The sequence below is a fragment of the Lagenorhynchus albirostris genome, chromosome 2 (assembly GCF_949774975.1).
Source record: "Lagenorhynchus albirostris chromosome 2, mLagAlb1.1, whole genome shotgun sequence".
Lineage (NCBI taxonomy): Eukaryota > Metazoa > Chordata > Mammalia > Artiodactyla > Delphinidae > Lagenorhynchus > Lagenorhynchus albirostris.
The window spans coordinates 150778151-150806010 of NC_083096.1; the positions used below are offsets into that span (position 1 = coordinate 150778151).

The 27860-nt window shown below is 59.8% G+C and overlaps 1 protein-coding gene across 8 annotated transcripts in view; it reads right to left on the reverse strand.

The window, feature by feature from the left end:
* The window catches only part of PTPRF (protein tyrosine phosphatase receptor type F), an 86224-nt gene that overhangs the window by 30989 nt on the left and 27375 nt on the right, over positions 1 to 27860 (reverse strand). For all 8 annotated transcript variants that reach the window (XM_060140297.1, XM_060140295.1, XM_060140293.1 and 5 more), the window contains exons 6-8: positions 18852 to 19040; positions 10158 to 10268; positions 462 to 731 (exon numbers count right to left, since the gene is read on the reverse strand). In XM_060140297.1, the coding sequence (XP_059996280.1) occupies positions 462 to 731; positions 10158 to 10268; positions 18852 to 19040 (570 nt within the window). The remainder of the gene's footprint in view (positions 1 to 461; positions 732 to 10157; positions 10269 to 18851; positions 19041 to 27860) is intronic.

Here is a 27860-nt window from a genome sequence, read left to right on the forward strand (position 1 = left end):
TTCCCATCCTTCTTGCCAGGAGGCTGGTAAAGCCGAGGGCCTGGTGCTATGTAGTGGTTAGAGTGGTGTGCGGTGGAATCAGACGCCCAGGGTTCAAGTCCCTGCTCCATCATTTACCTCCGTGTGACCCTGCACCTCAGTTTCCTAACTTAAAAAATAAAATCGGGACAATGAGAGCACCGATCTCCAAGCGTGACACCACCTGAACAAAATAACCTTTGCTTACTAACCAGCACAGCGCCTGCCCCCAGGGACCCAACACCTGTTAGCTATAAGGATTAAGACAATTTCTGACAGAAGCCCCTCCCTCCACCAACTAAGGGCCAGGAGGACCCCGAGGCCGGGCACCAGGTGAGCAACGACCCTCAGCCCTGCCTGTGCCTCGGCAGCCACACTCGCCTGCCACGTCCCCTGCTACAGGGAAGGCCACGGGCCACGGCAGGCACGCCAGCGGCACTCACCTTTCACGGTGACCTGGGCCGTGGCCTCAATCATGCCCAGCGAGGAGATGGCCACGCAGGTGTAGTTGGCGGAGCGCACCACGTTGCTGAGCTCCAGCACGTTGCGGCCGACTGGCATCTCGTCCTCCTTGGTGAGCTCCTCGGCCCCCATCATCCACTTCACATAGGGCATGGGTGCACCCACGGCGACGCACGTCAGGTTCACGCTGCCGCCCGGCATCACCTCCTGGCTGCTGGGAGGGATGGAGAAACGAGGAGCCACGCGGCGCACTGCGGGAGGAGGGAGAGAGGCACTCACAGCCCGGGCAGGACACGTGGGGGGATGCAAGGCCAGGGGCCCCTCATCCAGCAAGCCCCTCTCATCAGAGCCAAGCCCACCTCAGAGACAGGAGGGGCAGAGTCCCTGGGTCCCGGCTGACCACCTCCCACCCCGCTCTCAGGGACTGTCTGGAACACGAGAGATTCCACAACCAAGCTCCCATTATACAGCCTAGGAAACTGAGGCCCAGGGTCACACAGGGACTCCCTGCAAGGCCTTGTCAGGGCCACATCCCAGGCCGCCTTCCAGTGCCCGCCCCTACCTGCTCCTGACCCCCCAGGGGTCTCCAGAGGGGCTAGCTGGGGCACTAGTGAAAGAGATCCAGGCATCCCAGGGTGGAGGGTCCTCAGAGCATGACTGGGGCAGGGCAGAGGGTCAGCCTGGAAGGGACACGGCCACCCTCTCTCGAGCCACTGCCTCCACCTCCAGACCACGGTCCCAGAGGAAGAGATGAGGGCAGTGGCATGACCACCTGCCAGGACCTCAGCCGTGCTGAAGGCACAGCCTGAGAACCCAGGAGTAGGGGCGGCCTCCAGGAGGGACTGGGCAGGGGTTTGGGTTCAGGGCGGGCCAGGGACGTGGTCCGCGGGCAGGATGGGCATGACGATGGCAGTAACATGATGAGGGTGCCAAGCAGACGGCCTTCAGCACCAATGAACGAGGATCTCAAGGGGGAGGGTGGCTGTGCCTGGCCACGACCTCCGGCCTTGGGCTCCCCGGGTCGGAAGCTGTTCTGAGCCTCTCAGTTCAAGGTGCAGCCTGGACCCCCCACCCCCCTGCCAAAGTCGCGAGCTCGGCACAGACTTTCGGAACATGCAGAGGGAGGGAAGGCAGGCAAGACCTAGCCGTGGGCAGGCATGCTTGGCATGCAGGCGGGGCATGCAGCTGGTGGGCAGAGGTTGGGGTGTGTCCTTCCTGGGCAGCCCTACACATGGGGCTGGAGAAGGCAGGCAGCGAGCCTAAGAGGCCAGAGGGGACCACCCCGAGTGTGGGTCTCTGAGGGCCCTTGCTGGGGAGCCCAGGCATGCGGAGGACCCACGGTGCTACATCGAGAGCACCTCTACCACAAGTGCCAGACTGCTGCTCGCACGGCCCCAAAGCACAGAATCAGAGCTCGAAGTAACTGCAGACACCACCTGGTCCGACCTATGACCTCGCTACACAGGGGTCAAAGTGGCAGCCCACAGACCAGACGTCCAGCAGATCACCAGGTCCTGCTAATGCACCACCTAACATATCTTTCAAACGCTAATTTCTCCGCAAGTCCACAGGTGACCGCCACCTCCGAAGTCCGAGCCACCATCCTTCCCTGGACTGCTGTACCAGGTTCTCCTCTGCTCCTCCTGCCTCGCTGGCATCCTCTGGGCCACCGATCCCGTAACTGGCCCGCCACAAACAGCTGGCACTAATCCAAACCTGCTCGTATCACCCCCATGTTAAAATCTCCCGCGTGGCGTTTTAAAGGACTCCTCAGCCCAGACTACACCTTCCTCAGCCCCTGCCTCGACCCCAAGGCCTCCAGACAGAACCGAAGCACTGCCAGTGCCCCAGCGGGCCGGGCATGACCACCACCAGGCGCTGGGTCTGCTTCCCTCTGTGCCCCAGGCTCCCTGGGCTCTCAGCGTGTCCCGCGGGTGTCTAGCGTTCTGCCTCCCCCTAGAATCGGCATCCTCATCTTAGGAGAACCATCTCAGCCCCCACTCTCGGTTCTTGGGGTACATGACCCAGATCTGGCTAACAAGAAAGAGCCTTCGGACTGCTGTGAAAACTATTAGACGAACGCCCAACCAAACCGTTCAAACATCTGGATCCAGGCCTGCCTGACACCAAATCTGCTTCTACGCTTTTAGTTTTGTAAGACAAGTTTCCTTGTTGCCATTAAGCTGATAGTAGTGGGCTTCTGTCAGCTGTCCTAAAGCTGGGAGTCTACACTGAACGACAACAGCGCGTCACAGGTCTCTACCTGTGCCGCAGTGCTGTGCAGCAGGGAACAGGTGGATCCCGGGTACATGGTTGGCAGGAAGAAGCCACGACAAAGAGCCTCCTTTGAGCACTCCCCGCAAATGGCACAAGGGTGAGGCTGGGAGGCACGTACATGGTGCAGGCACTCCCTGGGCTCTGACACTGAGCCTGGGGGGCAGGCCACGGGGGAGAGACAGGCCTGCCGGTGAAGGCACAGCCCTGGCTCGAGCAGAAAGGCACAGCAGTCCTAACTGACTAAGTGAAGACTCTCCTCTCAGCCAGTGGCTGCCCCGCCTCCTCCTTGTTCATAGGCATCCAAATGGGTTTGGCGGAAGGAAACCACTGTTGAGCACCTCCTATGTGCTGCAGGTTTCCACACTGTGGATGCTAGCACCTCCCAGTTACAGACGGGGGAACTGACTGAAGACAGACACTTCGGGGACGTGCCCGAGTTTATACACGTACTAGAGTAGGTCTGTGGGATGAAAAAGCTCGCGCCCCTTTGAGACCCGGCTCACAGGGCTGAAAAGAGAGACCTAGGAGGCTCCACGAAGAAGCTTCTGGGTCAGCCGAGGCTGCCAGGAGAAGACACTTTCCAGCTGACGTGAGGATGGGCCTTGAGCCTGTGTCAGGTCACAGCTGCAAGCCTGACTGTGGTCAGTGGCAGAATCTTGGGACCTGATCAGGTCCCTGGACATAAGAACAAAGAGCCCCAGGAGAAGGAAGTAGGTCCTTGGCCAATAAACCTTGGGTCCCAAGCTAAGCAGTGCAGGAAACTGACTGGGCTTTAACTCAAATAGTCCCGGAGAACAGGGTTTTCTGTGCTACTGCCAGGAAACGGAGGCCCTTTGGGAACTAACATCGAGAAGAGTTTTTATTTTATTAATTTATTATTTATTTATTAATTTATTTATTGTGGTACGCGGGCCTCTCACTGTTGTGGCCTCTCCCGTTGCGGATGGAGCACAGGCTCCGGACGCGCAGGCCCAGCGGCCATGGCTCAAGGGCCCACCCACTCGGCGGCATGTGGGATCTTCCTGGACCGGGGCACGAACCCGTGTCCCCTGCATCGGCAGGCAGACTCTCAACCACTGCGCTACCAGGGAAGCCCTGTTTTTATTTTAATTTTCCCCCTGCTAGATGCAGGTGGAAGGGAGAAGCCCAGGGGCTAAGGTGAGTGAGAGGTCAGGTGTGACCCCTGGGGCCATCCCTAGCACCACGCAAGGGCCTCAAGCCCAGGGACTCCTGGAAGGCACACCCTGGCAGGGTGCCACCCTTCATGCTTTCACAGGGATACACAGCCACACACGAGGAGCCTGGACGCGGTTTCCCACAGCTCAGACTCATCTTCCCCACAGCGTGAGGGAGGTCAGGGTAGGTCCACAGAGGGAGGGTGGGGGCAACAGAGGCGAGAGACTACCTCCTGGGACCCCGAGTGACCATGGGGGCCCGCACCTGGGACCTGCCTGGATGGCCACCCCCATCCCAAGAGCCAGGGGTGGCTGGCGTCTCCCTGCAACAGTCCCACCGCCACTCCTCCCGCTGTCACAGACACAAGGCCTCCCAAAGGGGCAGGACTCGCCAGGGACTCAGTCTATTGACAGAAGCAACAGCAGGGAAGGAAAAACCAGAGCCGGGGAAAAATGCACTTAGGGTCTAATCTTGAACTCCAACAATGCCGGTCTATTACCGTTCCCTGTGCATCCTCAGAGCTGACATTTTATAGACAATTTCCCAAACAGGGCCTTGCCATTGCTGGATGATATTCCAGCTGTAACTTTTAAGTCTAATAATTGGAGCTGACAACCCGCTATGACAGGGCGGAGTGGCACCTGGAGGCATCAGCATTCAGTGGGGTGACAGCCTAACTGCGGGGGCAGGCAGCCCCGCAATCTGCATTTACTCACGGAAATTTCTCTGATGAAAATAACACAGCGTTCAGGAGGGGATAAGGGGCAGGATCCACTGTATCAAGATAAAATAACTCTTTAATAAATAAACTTGTGGCTGCCGCAGAGCAGTAATTAAATGCCGGCACACAGTTTTAAGTAAAGCTGGAAAAATGTTAAGACGGAATTATCAGCGCCAAACAAATTACCAGCCGGGCAAATCCCCCTGGAATATTTAGAAACTCATTTATGCCTTGCCATTAAAGATTTGTGTACATGCTTATTTTTGGTGGGACCACAGACGGAGAGAAGAAGGGACAAGGGACTAGGAGGGTGGGGGAAGGGGCGCAGGGGTAGGCGGCTGCAGGCTGGGCTCTCTCTGCTGATGACTGTTCTCTGAACCGACCCGGCAGATCTGCCCGGTCAGCGAAATGGTGTAACTGAAATGCCCCAGAGCTCAGGAGTGCATATGGACGGATGCTCGGGGCTGATATCTGAGCCGAGGCCACAGCCCTCCTCCCGACTGGCTCCCTCTCCCTCGCGGAGGAAACTCAAGCCGCAGAGAGAATGCAACAGGGGACCAGGTGGCCCGGGTCTGCTCCCTGGGGCTTAGCCCAAAGCCCAGGAGACAGGAGGACCTCCTCTGACCACTCAGACCATGTGACACAGGACCGCTCGCCCTTATTGCTGGTCCCAGGGCTGGAGGAGGTAGGGGCCTGGCCCTGGGGGTGTGAGACTGCTCTGGAATGGGCTGCTGGAGTCTCTAAGAAGAGCTCCCCAAACTGCGGCTGGGCCAGGGCCTCTTGCAGGCCCCCACGTGGGCCTCCCTAAATGGAAGTTGACCGTTCAATCAGGTGTGAGCTCCTGCTCTGAATGCCCAGCACCCAGCATGGGACTGAGGAAGTACCAGCTGTCTGGGGGGCTTGGGCAGAGAGAAGGGCCCGGGGCAGGTGGGAAGACCCTCATTTGGATCTGATCGGAGACGGAAAAGACAAGTCCCTGGGGGACTTCCTCAGTGAGCCACGATGGCGCCCCCCACCCAGCGCCTCAGACCCTAAACTCAGTAGGCAGAGCAGGGCTTTTGCCCATCCAGCCTGGTAGAGGGACTCAAGGACGGCGCAGACTCTGTAGGACTTTCGCCCTGTGCTGCAGGATCTCGAGGGGTGAGCTCATTCTCCATTAGCCTTTGCCCTTCATCTTCCCAGCGGTTTCGACTGAGCTTAGACAAACGTGGATTTTAGGTGAGGGGGACTGTGGAAGGCCCCACAGGTATGCGTAAAGCCCTACAGCTCTTACTGCTCCCACAACCACTCCTGAGCTCCACCTGGAGCAGAGAGCTGGCCTGGCCTGGGCACAAAGGCAGGGACCAGTCTCGTGCCATGCACCATGCCCACCTGACCTCCCCAGCAGGGGAGCCCAGCTAAGGGGACATGCAGACACATGGGGTGTCAGGGACCCAAGCAGCAGAAACATGCGGGGCAGGGGGGCCTGCCCACCCACCACTGGTCCTGCCCGCCTGCCGCCCAAACAGTGGAGCGCAGAGCCCAATGGGCGGGCAGGCCTGACTGGGGCCTGAGGAGCTGACCGAGCCCGCCGTTCCCTACGGACGGGAGCATCCCGTCGATGGGCGAACTGTAGATGGATAAGAAGTGAAAAGGACCAACCTTCTCGCTGATCTGAGAGATGAGAGTTTGGGTTGATGGTAGAGTGCGATGAGGATGAGGAGGAAATAAAAAAAGACAAGGAGAAACACAGAGAGTAAAAACAGGCCAACCTTCATCTGCCCACACAGCACGGAAACGAGACAAGACTCTCGTGCCCCACGCACACGCATGTGCCCGCAGGTGCGCGCGGACCACGCCGCTCACAAAAGACTCAGGACTCATGGAGGACACGGCGGACAGGGCTGCGTCCCGCTGGCAGGCACTGGGTGCCAAGGGTGGGACAGGGAGGGGCGGCAGTGGGGCACAGGCAGGCCCCCATGCCTCACGCGCACCTCAAGGCTCGGACAGACCCAGTGAGCTGGGTTCTGGGGTCAGGGCCCACCCAGCCCACAAACCCACCAAGGCGCATGGGCCACTAGAACCCCGCCACCTTGAGGCAGCCCACGCTGTGAGGCACCAGAGCGTCAACAGCTGGTCTGGGAGCCTGTAGGGAGAAAGGCCGTGGAGCCATCGCCCTGCTTAGAGACAGCTGTGGCCCAGCGGCCAGGTCCCTGCAGAGAAGGGGGAAGGGTGGGGGCAGGTAGGCCAGGCTCTGTGGGAGGCGTGGCTCCTCCCGGGTGCCTGGCAGCTGTGTGTCCTAAGAGCTGGAGGAGAGAGACGCTGCGGATGGAAGGAGAGAGTGAGTCACTGGGGGAGGGAGTCGGACGGAGAGAGGTTGGTCCACCCAGCAGGCCTGGCCCTGCTAGACTGTGGGTGGAGCTGCGGGCAACTGTGAGCAAAGTCAGACAAAACTGGGTGATGAAGGCCCAACACTGCTATCCCCACAGCGGGAGCAGCTCCGGACTGTGTGCCCGGCCCTGGGCCAGGAGCATTACATGCACGGTCCCATGAAATGCAGCAACTGCAGTTCTCAGAGAGACAATGGGAACCCCAAGTCTGGGGGACAGAGGGACGTGAGGTGGACACTGAAGCCAAATCCGAGGAGGAGACACGGCCTCAGGCCCCGTGGGCACGGCAGACGACAGTCAGAGACGGATGGAGACGACAGCCAGCGCGAGGCTGTCCATCCAGAGCAGTGCTTCTTAACCGGGGGGGGGGGGAGGATTCCCCCAAGCGACACTGGGCAAGCTCTGGAGACACTGAGTTGTGACAAGGGGGTGCTACGGGCACCTAGTGGGTCAGTAAACATCCCACAATGCCCAGGACAGCCCCACCCAGCTAAGGGTTACTGGGCCCCAAATGGCAATGGAGCTGGAATCCACACTGAACCGGATGCTGAGGTTCCTGATGGCTGGAGCCCAGTGGGGGCCTCCCAGTGGCTGCCGCTTGGCTGGGAGGCAGCGGGGCACAGGCCGGTGGGCAGGCCAGCACTGGGGGCTTCTCCATGCATGGACCACCCACAAGCAGGGTTCAGGGTACAGAATTCGTGGCCAGCACCGCAGAGGCTGTCCCAGGGGAGCTGGGGTTGATGGGCCCTCAGCACTGCTGGGGGCAGAAAGCAGGGGCTTTACCAGGGCCGTGATGAGGAGGGGGTGGACCCCAGAGGCCAGGGTCCTAGGAGCAGGGCTTTCTAGGTGTCTACAAGTCCAGAGTAAGGCCTGTCCTGGGGCTACAGGGCGAACTGCTCTCTGCAAAGCAGGGCAGGCACAGATTCAGCTGGGGCCTGGTTATGAGGCAGGTCCTAGGGACAGACTTAGAACAGGCCCCCTTAGACACCAGGGCCCACAGGAATGTGTGTGTGTGTGCATGTGTCAGAGAGAGGGAGAGACAAGGCAAGTGGGGTTGGGACACCCTATTTCAGAATCCCTAGCAAGTGGGGCTAGAACTAAAGGAACCCCTACATTCCCTGCCCAAAACGCCTGTGGAAATGGGCCCAGGAAGGCAGTTCAGGAAGACCTGGTGGAAGGGGGGATGGGCCAGAGTCCTGCCTGAGCTCACCACGTGTAGACAGTGGGGTCCCCACGGAGAAGGGTAAGAGGGGCTGCAGGTAAGAGCCTCCTGGTCGGTGCCTAAAAGCTACGGCAGCAGCCGAGCTCAGCTCATCCAAAGAGACCCACTGTCCTGCCTCAGGGCTAAGGCTGGTGTGATGGTGACTTTGGAGAACTCTGCCCAGCCAAGACGACGATGCCCAGGCCATCCACCTTGGGTCTGGGCCTTCTCCTGCCTCAGGACGGCCTCTGCAGCTCTGCCCCAGGAAACGTGCCCCTTATGACCGCACCCAAGCTTGCTTGGCATACACAGCGGCTCTGCCACGCCTCTCCTCTCCCTGGTGCAGCCACACGCAGTGAAGGACTTTGTTGCCGAGGCCCGGAACCTCCACATTCTCGAGGTTATGGTCTTTTGGAAGAAGTGCTTGGTCAGGCCCACACAGCAGGGGGAGTGGTCCGGGTGCGAGGAGGCAGGTCTTTGAGGAGGGTTGATCCAGCTGCTCCTCTCAGAGGGGACGCGTCAGGCCCCTGTGCGCTGGTCAGAAGCTCTGCCTGAAGCAGGGTGGGGGAAGGCTGTGCAATCTACAACACTCAGCTTGGCCATTTGGGTGGCTTGCACGCTCCTGGCCTCCATGCCCTGATGCTGCTCCTTAAGACAGGCCCTGGGTCAGCTCAGGGGAGCCTCGAAGAGCAGAACCGCTGAGAAGGGGACCAGTGGGGACCTCCCGTCCCATGCCCCTAATTCCGACGAGGCATCAACCAGTCTCTGAAGCACAATTTGCCCATCACCTGTGGCCTCTCGGGATCTTGTGCCCTGACACATCACAGCCCCTCAATAAGCACATGGGTTGATGGCTTAATTCTCTCTGCCCTGTCTGACCATGTGGCCCCGAAGAGTGGGACAGGCCACTGCCATTGCCCTGCCCCACGCTTGGCCCTGGGCGGACAGGCAGACGACACCCTTTGTGAAGCTGCAGTATGCACTCAGCATGATGAAATCATCGCTGCGAGGAAACTGCATCCACTTTCCTTTACAAATCCCCGGAGTGGAGACGGTTTCACTTTTAATGATGCCCATCTGTGCGGGAGGGTTAAGTGGTGGTGGGGGATGGCAGGGGTAGGAGGGGCGCCTAGGGCCCCTCCTGGACACCATGCACACAAAACCCAGTGTTCTCAGGAAGGGGTAGGTGGCCAGCTTTGGTTCCCCTGGGGCTGTGAGCATAACAGACTGGACAGGCCAAAACAGTCCCCAGACCCTCTCTGCTGGGTACCCGGACTTGTGAAAGTGTGGGATCCACGAAGTCCCAGCAAGGAACACCTAAAACACACCAGGTGCTCACCTGTAGGGGCTCAAAGCTGCCCTGGCCTGACCCCCTACACAGGGTCCTGGCTGATGACAAAGCACAGCTGGCTCCTCCTCCAGGAAGGCCCCAGGCAAACCCGGTCAGAAGGCAGGTGCACCTGGCCCGGAGCCCACCCTGCTGGGCTGGGCAGGACACACTCAAAGAAGACCAGGCAGGTGTGTACACGTTCACACACACACGTGTGCCTGCTCTCGCTCTCTCTCTCTCTCTCTCTCACACACACACACACACACACACACACACACACACACACACACGCATGTCTGCTCGGAAGGCTCTAGACTCCCACGGGGCTCTGGTCCCATGAGGCAGGACCTACAAGAGATACAAATGCTCCCAAGAGTGTCTGTTTCCCAAAGGGCCTGCGGGAGGAAGGCAAAGTCGGGGCGGATGTTAGAAGCTTGCCCAGTGGGAGCTGCTGCTGCTACGGCTGCTGCAGAAAGAGGCGGAAAGGAGGAGAGACTGGGCCCACGGCGGCCCGCTAAGTCCACACCAAGGCTCGGGGCAGCAAGCCCGGCGAGGGCAGCTCAGCTCCGTAGAATCAGGGCTGGGCACCGCCTGAGTCCTTACCTCGCACATACAGGTTGGCGGGGGCCGAGTAGCGTGTGCCTGCGGAGTTGGTCGCCACACACTCGTACTTGCCTTGGTCCGACTCCTCGCTGCTCTCAATCTGCAAGGCACCTGTGGGGACACAAAGACAACGGTCAAGCCTGCGACCCGAGGAGGGGGTCTCGGCAGCATCTGAGGCTTGTGTTGACCAGACGTCGCAGACATCAGGGCCACACCCCGGCACTAGTGCTGCCTCCGGGAAGCTCTCCCTGACAAGCCCGGAGGCCTCCTGGCTGGAACGGAGGGTCGTGCTCTGGAGCACAATCCCGCCCCACGCGCGGTCCAGTTGGGCCTGCTGGCTCGCCCAGGGGCTCCACCCCATCCCCCATCTCCACTGAGTGTCTGCCATACTCTGGCGGGCACTGGAGCCTGTTTGCCAATGAGCATCCCCATCAGAGCACTGTGGAGCCAGGCGTGGGTGGGACAGCCTGTAGACCGGCTGGCCTGGGACCTCTGAGCGTGCAATGCCCTCGGCAAGACCTGAGACTCTGCCGCCCACCAGAACCCACAGGAAAGAAGGGGTGGCCCTGGGGGCCCGGTGCCCAACAGCCTTTGCTCCCAGCACCCCCCTCTCCCCCACCAGCCCCACCCATTCCGGCTCCTCTCCTCAGCCTGGTCCTGCTAAAGTGCTTCGACCCACCACGGCTCCTGCATAATTCAGGAGGCTAATGGAGGATGCAGCTCGCACTCGGAACAGCGCCCTGAAGGGCTGCTTTGGCCACAGACGGACAGACAGGAGCCGGGACTGGGGGTGCCGCTGAAAAGGACGCTCACAGAGGGTGGAGGAAAGGGCTGGGGCCAGTCCTGGCAGGTCCAGGCCAGGGAGGCCGAGGTGAAGGTGGGGTGGGAGAAGGGGGTGACATGGCTGACATGGCCACCTCCAGCCCTGGCAGTAAACGCCTGAGAACTCTGCTGGTGAGAGCACACCGGGCAAACCGTCTGTGACAGGGAACATCCCGAGGGACCAGCAACGCCCGCACCCTGGAACAAGCCGACGGACAATCACACCCACACAGGACGGTCCAATGGACAGTTCACAACCCCACAGGACACAGCCTGACAAAAACCACTGCCTGCACAGACCTACCTCTCCCAGAGCCCAGGCCAGCTGACAGTCACAGCCACGCAGGACACACACAGAACTCCCTGACCCCACCTGACCTGACCTGACCGGAGCCACTAGAAGAGTTCCAGGCCACGCTCTCATGGCTCAGGCCCCAGGGGGAGGGCCACTGCGTCTGAGCTACAGCCCCTTCACCACCCGACACCCCTCTTCCACCACACAGACCTGGGGCAGTAGGAGGGGCGTGAACATCCAAGGGGCTAGGAGCTGGAGGTGGGGAGAGGGGTGCCCAGGCTGGGCCCTGATACTAAGGGAAAATGGGCCGGCCTGCTCTGTGGTCCTGGGCAGCCCTTCCCACCAGCATCAGGGAGTGTGAGGGCCCAGGGCCTGTGCCAAATACCCATCTCCTGCGAGAACAGCCCCGATGGGCACTCAACAGGTCATGTTTATGGGATGGATGGACGCTGTCACAGAAAATGTTCATTCAAGCAGGTGGGGCTCAGGGCCCTGGCCAGAGGGAGGGGGGCTATATCAAGGTCAGCTTAGCTGGGGGTAGCGGGAGTCCTGGCTGGTGCCACAGGCGGGAGCAGGGAGTGGTACCTGGGTGGGATCCCTGCTGGGGGAGGAGGTTCCCCTGCACTGAGAGCCAGGACTGGTCAAGGGACCCAACACAGACCCTGAGCCTACTGCACACAGAAACCCCCAAATCTGGAACCAAGACCAAGACCCAGCAGCGGGGGCACTGACGAGCCAGCACAGGCTGAGAGGATGGGCGGGGGGATCCGGAGGCTGAGTCCTGTCCTCAGCGGGTGATGGACAAGACGCACCACAGGGGAGCAGCTGCTCCACCCAGCCACATCTTCTGTTCCAAGAGCAGCCTGGCCCTAAACTCTGAGGGTCTAGATGTGCCCAAGAACACTGAATAAAAGCATCATGGAAGCCATCATTTTACAGGGTGCCTGCTCTGGGCCAGACACTGCCCAAATCCTCTTCCTCTCCTCTAATCCTCACGACCCCGTGAGGCAGGTGGGGCCCTGGCCCTGACTTAAGAGGAAACAGACTTCTGAGAGAGAAATTGAGTTTTTAAAGGAGTTGAGGTGAGTCAAACTCGAACCGGACCTTTGAGTACAGTCCGGGCTTGGAACCGCAGAACGTAGGGTCCTGCTGCAGGAAAGCAGCTGGGGCCGGTAGGTCAGGGGATCAGGCTACCTAGGATCCTGTTTATTTCTGGTGTCATCCCAGCCTCTACGTTAAAGTCTTAACTGTGCGTCCCTCCTAGCGTTTGCTGGGCTGGAGGATTTACAGGGGGATCCTCATTCTACTACAGGGCTGGGATGCTAACGGGGAAGTTAGTAATAATTGAGGGCCCAAGACAAAGAAGGTTCTCAAGAGGGAAGGCAAGGCTCGGTCATGCTCCCCCACCTCATGGGAAGACTTTCTGTCTCTGGCCAGCCTTGAGGACCAGGGCCTGGCTTCCCTGCAGGAGTCAACAGAGCCCCTTCTGTGCGGCTGGCCTAGAAGGCCTGGGCAGTTGGGCTTCCAGCCCCAAAACAGGGATGAGCCGAGTATCTCCACAATCCAGACTTGCAATGGATGAGTCACAGGAGGGGATGGCTGAGAGTGGATGTGTGTGGTGGCCGGTGGTGCTGAAGGGGCTGGAGCTGGAGATGAGGAGGCTGGAGAGGTCGGGATGGGGATGCGGGAGGTGACGGACGGGACTGGACGGGATGGAGTGGTGGTGACGGCGGTGGCGGCGAGGCGTGGTGTGGCGAGATGCACGGACAGCATTCTTACCTCTGATTGGTGAACCACCTGGCGAGGTAATTTGAATGCAAATAAGATCAGAGAGAAGCATTAGTACAAAAGGAAGGAAAGCCAAATCAGATAAAATAAAACATGAGAGAGGGCCTTAAATATCCAGAGAAGTTGAGGCGTGGCTTAGGTGTGAGCAAGCACCAGGCTGCGTGTAGGCAAAGCTGTGTTCCCCAGGTCGCTGGCACGGCTCTGGGGAGGGGGAGGCTGAGGCTGGGCCAGCAGGGCTGGGGGTGCCAGGAATCAGGGTGGTGAGTCAGGGCTCCTGCAGACTCCACCGGCTGAGCTCAGTGGAAGGGCAAGGTGAAGAGAAGAGGCGATAACCCCACCCTGCAGGGCTCTCCAGATTCCACAGGTGAGTAGGATTTCCAAACAGAGCACTTACCCAAAGCAGGGCATTTAAGCAGACCAAAGAAAGGGCTAAAGGGAGAGCTCACCTCAGGCTATCACCAGACCAGCCCTCCACAAACACACACACCAGCCCTCTACTCACCACCTGGTGGCAGACCCCTGTAAAGCCACCCGACCTTGCTAAAGACCTTGCTAAAACCCGACTGAGGGCACAGTCCTCCCACCTGATTGGTGAGAGCCAGGGGCCATTCCCCGCCCCCGCCCCTTGCCTGTCCATTGCCTTGTAACCCGGGGAATCAGCAGCCTCTAGGCTGCTCACCCTGCAAATGCCTATTGTGGGGCAATTATGAGGTCTGGACACGCTCCCTTCCCAACAGGGACCCCCTCTTCTACCACTGCCCCATCCGGAGGAGTGAGGGGCCTGTGGGCAGGCCCAGGTCAGCCCCGTCCACCCTGCCCTTCTCTGCCCACTTCTGGGGAGGGAAGTGTGCAGGGAGACAAACACTGGTTACTATCTCATTGAACCTTAAGACACCCACTTAGGAGGGATTATCCACCTCAGCAAGAATGAGGAAACAGAGGCTCAGGAACATTAAGTGCCCAAAGCCAGAGGTCACACAGCTTATGAGGTGGCAGGAACTAACCAGGTCTGGCTCACAGCCTTCCCACTGGACAGAGGCTGGAGACAAGGCCAAGGCAAGGTCCCACAAGGCCAAGCTGCTGGGACCTGGGCTGTGTGCAAGGCACGCAGAGGCTGTCCAGGAAGAACCATCATCACCGTGATCCTCCAAGCGCGGTCCACGGATCTTCAGGGTCCCCAGAGGCCCCTTCGGGGGGTCCGCAAGGTCAAAGCCATTTTCATAATACTGAGAAGCTTTTTGCCTTTTCCACCCTTGTTCTCCCATGAACATACAGTGGAGTTTCCCAGAGGCTTCAGGACATGTGATAGCACAATAGACCAAAGGCAGAAGCAGGTATGAGAATCCAGCTGTCTTCTATTAAACCCCAAATTAAAGAGGTTTGTGAAAGTGTAAAACAGGGGCACTCTTCTCACTAAATGCTTTTGTTTCACGAAATATGATTATTTTCCATCAAAAAATATTGTTTACGTTAACATGTAATGGGATTTTTAGTTATTTTATAGTGGATTAATAAATATTTAAAGTCTTCTCAGTCTTAACACCTAATAGGGCAAATACTGATAAAACCCACACAAACCAAAGCTCTTGGAGGTCCTCTGATATTTACAATCAGGGGTCCCGAGACCAAAAAGTCCACACGGCTGATCGACTCCTACAGTCCAGGCCTGACCTGGGATGGGGAGGGGAACTGGGAGAGGGAGGGGTGGCAGCTAGATGCTCCAGGACTGGGACACCCTAGCTTCCGGCCTCAGCTCTTCCGAAACCTAGCCTGTTGTGTGACACGTCTCTGGGCCTCTCCGAAAAGTCGTTTCCCCACCAAACGGAAAGAATCTGCCTTTTCGATTTCCCGAGATGGGTGTGGGAGACTGGAGGGTCCCCCAGATTTCACATTGCCCCTGAGGGGTGCCAGTGGGTTCAGACAAGAGGGACCATCACTGAGAGCGGCCCTCCTGGCAGACCAGCTGATGGTGGGACGGAGGAGGGGCTGCAGCCCTCAGGCCCACCGCAGAGTCCCATCCGCTGGGACAGCGGGCCTCTTGCCACACCCGATGCCGGCATCCCGGCTCAGGTGTCAGGGTGAGCAGTGGACAGGGTGGGCAAGCGGTCCTCCAGGGTAATGGGGATGGCAGCGTGCACACGCAGGCGCCGGGAGGAGCGGAGCACAGGCGGTGTCCCGCAGGGGCCCGTCCAGGCTGGGCAGAGCGCAGGGCCAAGAGCAGTGGCTTGGAGCCCCACTTGGAGGTCAGCCCCCTCGCTGCTCCAGTGATGCTGCCCGCTCCTGACTTCCACTCTCCCTGAGCTTGTGCCCATTCCTCCAGGGCCCACACCAGGCCTCAAGTGAAAATCCTCCAAGAGGCTCAGGCTGTGGCGGCAGGTGACATCACTTCGGAGAAGAAGGCGCCTGTCGAGCAGAATCCGTGCCTGGGCCGCGCACGCCGCCAGCTGTCCTCCTCTCCAGCTCTTCACGCCCTGGTGACACGTGCTGGGGCTCGGCCCGCAGATGCCCGAGGAGTTCTGGGTACTGGTCAGGGCGGGCCTGAGGTCCGGAGAGGACGAGACTATGGCGCTCTGGGGCCCTAGCAGGGTCCAGCTGCTCCCCAGGCTCCAGGTTAGTTAGACGTGACAGAGGCCCCCTGGATGCCGTCCCGGGGGAGCTCCCCGGCCTCGGATCTCCACGTGACCCGGGGTGGGTGACTCCCTAACTCAGCTGTAAAGGAGGCATGATAATCACAAACTGTCCTACTTCTCAGGGTTGCAGGAGAATCAAATGCAACCAAAGGCAGGAAAGCACTTTGTAAACTGCTGGTGATGCGTTACCGTGAGGCCCCTGTAAGAGCCGAGCGCTCAGGGGGGCCCTGAGCCACTCCAGCAGGCATGTCAGACGTGCGTGGCACAGCCCCAGCACACTTCTCAACGGTACAGGACAGGGGCAGCAGCTACTGGGTCAAGGGTCAGGGCCCGGGGTCAGGCAGTGATGGAGACAGTCCTGTCAGTTACTGCGGAGGTGGGTTGACTAAGGCCGCTCAGGTGCCATCCCAGGAGTTGGACGCTGGGCCCACTACCCTTAGGTTACAGCTTCCAGGAGGCAGGAAAAGTCAAACAAGAAAGCAGGGGGAATGAATGTGAGTCTGAAAGGACAGGGCCCAAAGGTCATGTTCAGGAAATCATTCATCCTAAGGGCTCAGAGATGCCTGTCCTATGGCGGGGCTTGTGCTGGCCACTTGCGGGGCCCTCACAGACGGGAGCCAATCCCAGGCCCTCCCTGCAGAGTGCCCAGCCGAAGTGAGCAGAGCTGGAGCCAGACGGTAACAACACAAAGCAGGGTGAGTCCTGAAGGAGCAGGTCTCAGGCAGAGAAGGGGAGCTTCACGTTCCAGTGAACGTGAGTAGAGGGCGAGGATGTGGTTGGGGGCTCAGTGCAAGTCGGGGAGTGGCCGGAGCTACAAAGAGCCCCATTCACGGAACCCTCATCACACGCCAGTCGACTACAGCTCTCACTGCCTTTGTCTCACTTAAGCCTCACTGTAACTCTTTTTTAAAGAGGAGAAAACTGAAGCTCAAAGTTAAATAACCTAAGCGAGGCCAAAAAGCTAGTGAGTGCAGCCGGGACCTGATGAGATGAGCTGGGGAAGATGACAGCTGGGGATGAGATGAACCGGAGATGGGAGCTGGGGAAGGGCGAGAAGGGCTCTGTGTGCCTTGTTCAGGAGTGTGCACCTGACCATGGAGGCAATAAGACGCCGCTGGGCTTGTCAGAGCACAGAGGGTGCAGGCAGAAAACTCCGCCAGTGCTGCAGGATGGATTCAAGGGGAGGGTCTAGAGGCAGGGAGAGCAGTGTTTGGTGACCTGGGATACGGCCAAGGCAGCAGAAGGAGAAAAGGGGACCAACTGAGAACCATGTGGGTGACAAATCAAGAGGGTTTGGTGGTTCCTTACATGGAGTAGGAGTTGCAGTGTGTCCTAGGTTTCAGGTTAGAGGGGCTGCCACTCAACAGAGAGAGGGTCAGGGGGAGAAGGTGACCGCTGTTTGGCGAGGAAGTTACCACGCTTCACAGTCAGGGTGACGCCCAGAAGGCAGATGGGTGTTTTAGTTTGGAACTCCAGCAAGATGTCTGGGTTAGACAGAACTGGGAATCTCAGGAGTGGAGGTAAATGGTACCTGAAGCTATAAGGGTGGGCGAGCTGGCGGGGGAACGGCTGTGTCTATGGGACAAGAGCAGGGTTCACAGGCTCCCCGGCTTGGGGAACGAGCAGGAGGGGCTGCTGGGCAGACAGAGAAGGGGCACTCGGAGAAGGAAGAGGAAAGCCAGGGAGACAGAGGAGAGAGTGGCTAAGAGGGAAGGAGGGTGCTGGCGGCTGCTGAGAGGCTGAGGAGGCCGGCGAGCAGCATTCAGTGGAGTCCTGGGCGGGAGCTGACTCACAGGGCCGTGAATGGGTGCCACTGGGCCCAGCACACAGCAAGCACTACATAAATACTTAACGAACGAACATGTGAGACAGCGCGCCTTCCCAGGACTGCTGCCACAGGCAGCGCCGTTCCGGGCAGAGGCCAGGCCTGCGGGGAGGACCAGCTGGCTGCCTGGGGAGCCTGCCTGGGGGCTGCGGGGAAACACAGAGGAGCTGAACCATGGCGGTCACTGTGCCGCGCTGGGCAGTGGCCGCAAACGCTGGTGGACCGTTTCCTGCCTTGATTATAGCTGTTTTAATTAACTGCGCTACAGCTGCCTCCATCTTGTTGAGTTTAAAATTAAATTAAATGAGCTAACACTTCACAGGCTGTCTCAGGTGGCCGTGGCTGGGGCCAGAATCCTGCCCCTGCTGGGTGGCTTATCCCTCACTCCTCCCCTGGGCACCACAGGGGTGCCCACCTGGCAGAAGTTGGTGAGGAGGGGCTGGCAGCCCAGGGAGTGGCGGGGCACCTCTGCAGCCTGCAGGGCCCTGAAAGGGGCACAGTCATGTCCTCCTTTGCGGTGTCGACACCATAGGTGACGGGCAGCGGGGGCTCTGGCTGGTGCTGCCCGAGCCATCCTGCCTGAGCCCGCCATCCCACAGCCAGCAGGAGGGCTCCTGGACCAAGGTCTATCAGTGCAGCCCATGCTGGCAGCAGATGCAGAATTGCAGCTAAGTGGATTCCAAGGCTCCTCTCCCGCCTGCTCTGTTCCCACAAAAACTGAATCAATTATCCTGGCGGGAGCCTCACAGGCAGATCGATCGACGGGGCGACACCTCCTGCCCGGTCAAGACGGCATCCTTGCTCGCGGGGCTCCAAGCTGGCTCGACTGAGACATCCAGAGGAGACAGGTGGCCCTGGTGGCCGAGGGATGGCAGCACATCCCCCTGGCTCCAAGCCTCTGAGGTCCAGCCTTTTGAAGCCTGATGAACCAGGCATCTTTGGCCTCTTTCCCTGCCGTCTGAAGTAGCAAAGAGAAGCATCACCCAGGCCCCCCTCAGGCCAGGCTCCAGGGAAGGTGAAGGATGAGCGCCCACGGAGCACCTTTGCAGAGCCCAACGCCAGGCTGGGAACAACACTCGTGCCTCATGGAGCAGACCTGGACTGAAGTCTGGAGTCTGACAATCCCGGGAAGGTGAAAGAAACACAGCTGACCAGCCCTCGCTGCCAGGCTTTCTTCCTGGGTGGGCCAGGTGGGCCTATAGCAGGATCTGGCCCGTCCACTGGGCGCCCTCTGCTCAGCCCCAGGCTGAGGCCTCCCGCGGCTCCCAGGCACCCAGGCCCAAGAAGGAAGGCTGCGCTGGGTTCCGGCCCCTTGACCCTCGCCCTCTGCTCACCTGAACGCAGCTGCTTGATGCGGCCGTTGCTCGTGGCGGGGTCCACAGGGAGGAAGTCCTTGAACCAAGAGATCTCAGGGTCTGGATTCCCACCTGCTGCGCACAGCATGGTGGCCGTGCGGGCCTTCTCCACCACCTTCAGCTGAGGCCCCATGTCAATGGAGGGGAAGCCGGGGGGCAGCTGTTCCTCTGCAGATGAAGAGCAGATGTGCACGTTAGGGCTGGCACTGCCTGCCCACGAGGACCACCCCAAGACTCCCAGGGTGGCTGGGATCGACTTATCTCTGCCCTGACTTCTAAGCATGAAGCCTGCCCTGACATGAGGAACCAGAGTCCCGAGCCCCACTGCCCAGCCCTGCCCTTCACAGGGCCAGGGAGCTGCCGTGGGGCCCACCCTGCCCTGTCAGGAAGTCTCCGGGTCTGAGAAGCAATGCCTCGGACTGCAGACATGAGCACTTATCTCTCCAGGGCCTGGGAAAAGAAGGATTGAGGCTCTACTGGCCACAGCAGAAAGTGCTCCACGGATGCTGGGCTGTAGGGGGCCCAGGGCTCACACAGTGGCATCAACAGCCACAGCTCAACCCAAAGGCGCCCCGTGCTGTTCAGCCCCCACTCCCTCTCCTGCACGTGCAGTGTCCCCTCTACTGCCTGTATCCAGCCTTCTGCTCCACCACGTGGCAGAGCCCCACATCATAGCCTGGGTTCTGGCCCCGACTCTGGGCGCCCTCTGCCCTACCAATGACCCACCTCCGACCCCCGGTCCTGACCCTGACCCTCCTCCCTCACTCAGTCCTGACCCTGGAAGCCATGGTCAGGCCTGGGGACCATGTCTGAGCACGTGGAGGCTAAAGAGATGAAAACGCCCTGTGAGGATACCAAAAGTTGATGAGGGGGGCAAAACTCCACGGCTGCCTTCTCCCGGCTTGCCAGGGGGTGAGGGCTCACTTCCATGAGAGCAACGGGCATGGACCACGGCAGCACACCCCTACTCTCACTTCCATGAGAGCAACGGGCATGGACCACTGCAGCACACCCCTACTCTCACTACACGTGGACTCGTGCATCAGCCCTGAGGGGCCAGGGATGGGGCAAGGCTGCCCACTCTGCACCCCTGGGATCACACACTGGGCTGGCAGCACAGGCTCTGGATGAGTACAGACCAAGTGGAGCTCCCACCTCCATCACTCGCCAGCTCTGTGACCTGGGAGTGTTACTAATCCTCTCCCTTTATCCATTTTTACCTGTAAACAGGGTTCAAGTGCCCTCCTTGGAGAGCCGTTGTGAAGACTACATGCAATGCTACACATAAGGTGCTGAAGAGTGCCTGACGAAGAATCCGAACCCAATGGCTACTGGTTGACGTTATTATCATAACTAGCAAGGACTGGGCCACTGGGGGCAGACAGGTACCAAGACTTGGGCCTGGGGCCCCCTCTCCCATCCTGGGCTGGCGAGAGGCGCTCCCTTCCAGGAGCAAACCACAGAGTGAGTGTGAGAAGTTGGCAAAGCCTCTCTGCCAGTGTGGATGCCAGGCACACCCAATGCGGGAAGGGGAACCCTGTTCTTTGTCAGTCTCCTGGCAGGGGGGCGGGGCTCAATGGTGGGGGAGACCGGGAGACCAGCACCGCTCCCGTCTCCCTCCTGCAGGCCCAGCACAAGACGGGCGTGTGGGGATGTTTGCTGAGGTCAGGCTCCTGTGCCAGGGAAAAGACAAGTGGGATCCTCAGAAGGGAGGAAAGCAGAGGTTGGCGGGGCTGCTCCCCCCAGAGACCCAGGGGGACTGGCTGGTGGGCAGGCGGGAGAGGAAGCTGGAGGAGCCTCAGCAGGCAGGGGCAAGACATCGCTCTATCTGCTGCCGCATCCCAGGGGGCGCTCTGCCAAGGCTCCAGCTGCCTGGGGCATCCCTAAGGGACTGTGGTCCTGTCAGGAGAAGTGAGGGGTCTCGGGCTGGGGAGCAGTAGGACTCCCAGCACGGTCTCGCCTCCCAGCTTCTCCCGGTAACTGGCAGAATACTTCCCCACCTGCAGCCCTATAAGTTCCAGACATGAACCCAGCGTGTCCTTGGCTGTAAATATGATCCCACAGCGTCCTGACTTTTAGCTCTGATTTTTAAAAGGACAACGTTAACAGTGGCAAGGAAAGGGAGGATGGAAATGGAGCAGGACTTGGGAGGCACCAGGCAGGGGAACAGCCTCCTTTGGTCCTGCCGTCACTTGCTTTTCCAGGAAGGCCCAGGCAGGGCTCCGTCCATGTCCACCCTCCCTGCCCTCCCCAACAGCCAGGGGACACTCAGGGCTGCTGGAGCCATCCTAGCCCACTGGGGCACCAGTCTAGCTCTTCCCAGACCTCAATCCTACCTGCTCAGCCCTCCAGAGCAGTGGAGGAGGGAGGGGGGGCAGGGCCTGCCAGAGTCAGGGCCCAGGAGTCAGCTCGCCTTCATCTCTACCCACAAGGTGCTGCTCAAGGAGAAGGGAAGAAGTACAAACATCTGCAGCCCTGTGTCCTGGGAATATACGCTGAATGCCTAACACGGGCAAAGTCTTTGGGATTTGTGCCAAATTAAGGACAATTAATTTTCCTCCCTCAATTATCGTGCCCTCAGTGGTTCTGTCCTTGGCTCAGATCATCCCTCAGGCACAAACCGGCGTGTGTGAAGAGCTGTCCATAAAACAGCGGGACCCGAAAGCCAGTCCCTTGTGCCAACTAGGCTTCCAGCCACAAGTCAGAAGGCTGCAGTTCTGCACCTTGGGGAAGGGAAGCGTGTCTCACAGGAGGACTCCGGCCCCTCGGGAATGACCTGCTGTTGGCTCTTCCTTCTACGCTCACCCGCGGGGGCCTCCGGCACATTCAAATATAGCCAAGGACAGCAGCCATTACTGACGCCCGCGTGTTTCTGGACAAACTGAGCACTGGGCAGGATGGTGTAAACTGACCCACCATCAGACTGTGACATTTATCCTCTTCACCCCCGCCTCCCCTCCCCCACCCCCCGCCCAGGAACCACAGGAGCTTGGGGCCACTGTAGCCTGAACCACTCAGGCTAAGGACCAGGGCAAATTCCTCAGGCTGACGTTGCATGATCACTCCAAACCCATCAACAACCGGGAAAGCAGAGGTCCAGATATGAGGGATAAAGGTTAGGTTTATGGAGCATTTACTAGTTCCAGGTACCGCGTTAAAATGCTTTACAAAATGATTTTACCGAAACTATGTAAGGTACGTGAGCAAATGGGGGTGTAGAGATATCTAGGAACCTGCCCAAGGTCACAGAGTTAAGTCGAGGTGGGGCTGGCACGAGACCAGGGGGTGGGACTCCACGCCTGTCAGGTTAGGGGCGCCGGCTCCGGAAGGGCTCAGGGGAGTCCTGGGGAAGCCAGCCACCATCCTGCCCCCGTACCACGCCCTCTGCCGGCTGGGCTTCAGGCCCGCAGCTCTGCTGCAGACACCTGCACACACGCCGCAGCGTTTTTATTTACTGCAAAACGAACACGACTGTCCCCCACACATGGCCACCCTCGGGAATGCACCCACGTTCCAACACACGCATATACGGGTCACGCCGAATCCTCTCAAAACCCGTCCTGAGGGCGGAGGGGCTGCGGAGCGCCAGGAGAGGAAGGGTCCCTCCCGCTTCCAGGCCGCCGGTAACTATGGCAACGGCGGAGACTCCGCGCCGCGGCGGAAAGGCGGCACATGCCGTGTCCACGCGGGGCGCGCATCTGCGGTCCGAGCCGCTGCCCCCCCTCCCGCCCCCGCCTGGGTGGAGTCACGGCGCCCCTTCTCAGGCCCCCACTCCCCAACCCCAGGAAGCCCAGCTTCTTTCACGCTCAACCGACGCGTAGCTGGGGGCTGCCCCCTTAGCGTGCACAGCGCCGGGAGGTCCCTACACCTGCCTCGCAGTCTCAGTGCCAGACTTCCGCAGTGTCCGTGCCTCTGGGGCGAGGTCTATCAATCCTCTGATAAAACGGTCCCCGCGAAGGAAAGAGAAACCCATAGTGACTTTAGGGGACCTCAGAGGTACTGGGGAGCCTCTACAGCCGTTTGTGGATTCTGCCTGCATGCACATGTAGGCGCACACATTCCTAGTGTCTGCCCGCACAGATCTGCGTACCTGTGGTGGGTACACACGTGTGCATGAATTGCGATGGTCTTCAGATACTGCAGTGGGAACCCTGACCCCTTCTTCCCTGCTATCCCCACTGGGCAGAGGAAGGTGACAGGGTGTGGGGGGCTGGGGGATGGGTGTTGGGAGCCTAGGGCTCAGAGAGGGGCGAGAGCTTGGCTGAGGTCCCCACAGCAGCAGTGGAGCTGGATCAGTTCAACTCCACAGCTCACCTGCTATCTTGGTGGCTTCCTGAAGGAGGAGGGAGATGCAAGAGTAGGAAACCCCTGAACAGGAGAGGTAGGGAGAGCTTCCTGGTGGACGGGAGGGAGGGGCTGCCTGAGTAAGGGCAGTGGTCCGGGGAGACGGTGGGAAGGTGAGGCCGCTTGGAGCTAAGGCCTGATGGATGCGGCTGGGGTGGAGGTGGACAGGGGCTCAGCCTAGGCTGGCTGCAATGACTGGGGGAGGGGGCTGCTGAGGCCCCCTACAAAGCACACACAGGTCTCTTTGTCCAGCTCAGCCTGGGATGCCTGAGGCGGAGTCTGGGCCAGAGGGAGGGGCTGCGCCAGGGAAGCGGACAGATGGGGACGCCTTGCGGGGTCCCGGAGCGGGCGGCACCGTCTGTCAGCGCGAACTTCACACCCGTGTTTACCCAGCTTCCTGGCGGCTCTGTGCGCACACAGGCACACACATACACAGGCTCCCTGGGGTGGCACCGTCTGTAGGCCTGAACCCCTCCCCTGTGCCTGAGTGTTAGGCCTGGCCTCGCCCCTTCTCTGAACGTAGACACCTAGATACATGCACAACCAGGGACCCACAGAGATATACGTGGAGAAAGAGACAGGTGCAAAAATAGAAACCTACATGTGCGTGCAGAGGGGCACCTGCAGTGACAAGCACCTGTGGAAACAGACTCATGCAACCAGATCCAGAGGGAGAGCGCGCAGAGACGCAGAAACACACACGTGCAGACATGCAGAGATAACACGTATGCTGACACACGTGTCCCTGGAGACGCATGCAGGGACAGAGCCGGGAAACGCAGACAGGGACGCACGAGGGGACCTCGTGGGTGGCAGGGCTGCTGGTTCCCCCAGCCCTCCTGGCACTCTAAGGAAACCAAGGCTGCCTCGGGCCCTGTCCCTGAGGCAGCTCCATCCTTAGCAAGGTCAGGGCCAAGACACCCCCTAGCAGGTGGGAAGGGCTCCTCAGACCCGCAGGCTCCCACACTCTCCCAGAGAGCCCCACCCCACCCCCAGACTTCCAGGCAGTAAGGGGGGCCTGGGGAGCTTTGGGCTCCCTTCGCAGCTTTCAGGCTTGATTTTCAGCTTTTTCTAAGAGAAAACTCCCACCTCTTTTAGCACTCAGATTTCATCAAACTTGGCATCTTAAAAGCCTGTTTTGTTTTCGAGTCTGAGCTGTTTGGGGCCTGTCGGCGGCACGAGCTAGCCGAGAACGGCCAAGCAGCCGAGGCCTCCCCCTCGCGGTCCCCCACCTCCAGGGCTTCCCTGGCACCTCACAGGGCTGGTGAGGCCTCCCAGCCACACACACCCAGGTGAGCCTGGGCACTGTCCCCAGGCCCATACCCTTTCCACATTCCAGCTTCTGGGCCCTGACCCACAGCGAACTCTTCCTGGGGTCCCCACCTCAGTCCTACTCCAGGACGACTCTTTTGATCCCTTTGCTCCCCTAGGTTCAGGCCCAGTCCCTCCAGACCACTGAGAGCCTCCCACTCACTCCTCAGGTCCCTGCAGCCCAGCTGCCACCCCCATGGCTTCCTGCCAGCGTGCTCACCAAGGTCATCCATGACTCCACGGAGCTAAGTCCAAGACACGTCTCATCGTTCATCCTGCCTGACCTCTCGACAGCACCCCTCCCTGCTCCTTCCAGGTGCTTTTCTCTTGACTTCCTCGGACTCACCCCTACCTCTCAGACACCTCCTCACCAGATTCCTATGCAAACTCCCCTCCCAACATGGAGAGCTAGCGTCTGGGGCTCCATCCGGGCCCTCTTCCTCCCCCTTGACTCTGGCTCCGTAGGATTTGCCATTTCTCCACCCTCAGAACTGCATCTCCAGATGTCCCTCAGAGTGCCAGTCCTCCTTGACACCCCTACCTCCAATGCCTGCGCACACCCGATACAACGGATTTCTAAGTGGACTCATCAACTTGCCCCTCAAACCAGGTCCTCCTCCCATACCTGAACCTTAGAAAATAGTACTGCCATCTGCCTGGCCCAGAGCCAGCAACCCCGAGTCTCCCACCTCCCCAGTCCCACAGGTGGCCAGGCAGGCCACCACTCTCTCTAAACTGCGTGAAACCCAGTCTCCCTTCCTTCCCTACCCACTGCCTGGGTTTGGGCCACTACCACCTCTTGCCTGGGCTGCAGTGCTGCCCTGGCCTCTCACTGGTGTCCCTGTACCCCACTCTGTAGCCCCAGGGACCTTTCTGAACATAAATTTTATCAAGTCATTCCCCTGATTAAAATCCTCTTTCCCCTGGCAACCAGAGAGAGGGGGCACCTCACCAGGGATGGGGAAGGTACACACACAGGGGCATTTAAAACCTCCGACTTGGCTAGCTGTCCCCGGAGGTGCTGGCTCCGCTGTGGTCCTGAGGCTGGGGGAGATGGCAGTGGGCGAGGGAGCCATGGGCACAGCAGGGCCACGTAAGCACCCGTGACCACAGGGGTGGGAGCGGCAGGCTAGGCACAGGGAACGTGTCCACTGTCTGTGGCTAACAGAAGAGGCAGGCGTACTGCCCACCCCACAAGTGGACCCATTCAGAAGGGAGTCTGCTTGGACCTTGAACACAAATCAGAACTAGAAAAAAATGGGGGATCCCAGGTACCAAGAAACCCAGAGCCTGATCTTCTAGACCCTCCTGGCAGTGCCCACCTAACTGACACCTCTCCCACCCCCACGCCTGGGGCCCAGATCTCTCCAGGAAATGGTTGCAGAGCCTCGTATCTGCGTGGTTCTGAATGCGACTACAGTCACAACGGGGCGGGGGGTGGGGGGGGGGAAGGACAGGTCACAGATCCCACAGTCACTGGGCCAGAAGCACTTAGGTCATGCCTCAGCTGCGAGGGGAGGAGCAGAAGCTGGCCTGGGGTCTAGGTGCTGGGGCTCCTTCTACACCTTCCATGGATGCAAATCAGGGAGGCGACAGGCCCAGCTTCCTCAAAACAAGCCCATGACCTAGACACGTATGCAGGCAACAGAAGGGGGCACATCTTGCCACCTAAGGAGTCATCCTCTGCCTGGTAGCCCTTTACCCAAACTCCCCACCCTCCTAAGTCAGGCCTGGGCCAGGGAGAGATGACTCCATGGGAAAACGCCCACCCACCCTGAAAACACAAGCTTCTGTACTGGCCCCGCTCCAGGTTCAGCCGGCCCAGGACCGCAGGACAGGGTCATATGTTGCTCATCAGCCCTCATGTCCCTGGGGCTGTTTCCAAAGGGGCTGTGGGTAGGTGGGTGGGGTTCAAGAGGGCCTCCATCATCCTACAGTCCCAAAACCACGGTGAGGAGCCTGGGGGTCCCAGCCCAGCACGGACTGCCTGTCTCCCCCAGTCACGACCCCATATGCCTGACAGCTGGCCTCCCGCAGGGCCTATCCAGAACGAAGGGGGCAAGGCCAGGCACTCCATGCGGGTACCTGGATTCCTGTGTGGCCTGAGCGGTGTGGTCCTGGCCAGTCAGCAGACATCAAGGCCAGGTGGGAACAGGTGAAAGGGAGCCTGGGCTCGATGAGGGGAGGGGAGGAAGAGGAGAGAGTCCCAAGGTCTGGGTAGGATCCCTATCTGGGGGCCCCTCCTTTCTGGCCTGGCTGCAGAGGAACTGCTGAGGAGCAGTTCTCAGAGGCACAGAGAACAGCTCAGCCTAACCACTCTGCCCCACGTCCATCTCTGTCCAGCTGTCCTGGCTGACCGACAGCTCCAAGCAGGGATCCTGTGGGGTCCAGGAGACAATGAGGCCAGACACAGCATCTCTGGCCTCCCACAGCACCAGACTGACCGCACACACTCAGCCCAGGCTGCTTGCTACACACCCCTCCCCCCGCCGCAGACACAGGCCATAAGGTATACACCACCTGCTGTACACACCACAGCCCCCACACACTGCCTGATGTGTGTACGCACAAGCACGTGTGCATGCACGCGCACACACACACGCAGCCGGACGCACGCCCCCTGCTTCATATACAACCCATAAGGCACACACAGCCCCTAAGACTGTAACACCACACCACACACCTCACACACACTGCCTTACAGACAGCACAAAGGGCACTCACCACACGCAGGGTGCACGCTACCTGCTGTAGCCATGACCACGAGGCAAATGCTGCCTCCTGCACTCGGGGGTCCCAGAGCCAGGTGCCCACCACAAAGTCAGAAACGGCTTATCCCTGCTCCTCGGCCTCTTCCCTCCTCCTTGCCCCTCTTTCCCTTCTCCTCCTCCTTCTTGGCCCTTCCAGAACCTGCCCAAGTCACCAGGGCCCTGCCCACACCTCTGCTGTCTGGCCTCCTCTGGGGCTTTCCTGACCACAGTACCAGGACCGCCCGGCTGGAACCCACTGGCCCAAGTGAATCCACAACCTCCAGACTGAGCTCCAGGACCCTCCCGGCTTCCCCACACCCTGGAGGGAAAGGCCAGGAAGCAAGGCCCTTCTCCCCTCCCCCTCCACTCCCCCTCCCTCGCGAGGGAGAATGTCAGATTCCCTGTCTCAGTGGCGGCAGCGGGCGGGTTGGAGGGGGAGTGATTCAGCCTCAAGAGTGCGGCGTGAGAAGAGCTTTTCCTGCCATTACCCGGCGAGGGAGAGACTGGTGCGCTAATGGCTTCAATTACCACTCAGACAGGAACACTGGGCGGCTTACCCCCAGCCAGCTTGTGCCGGGTACCC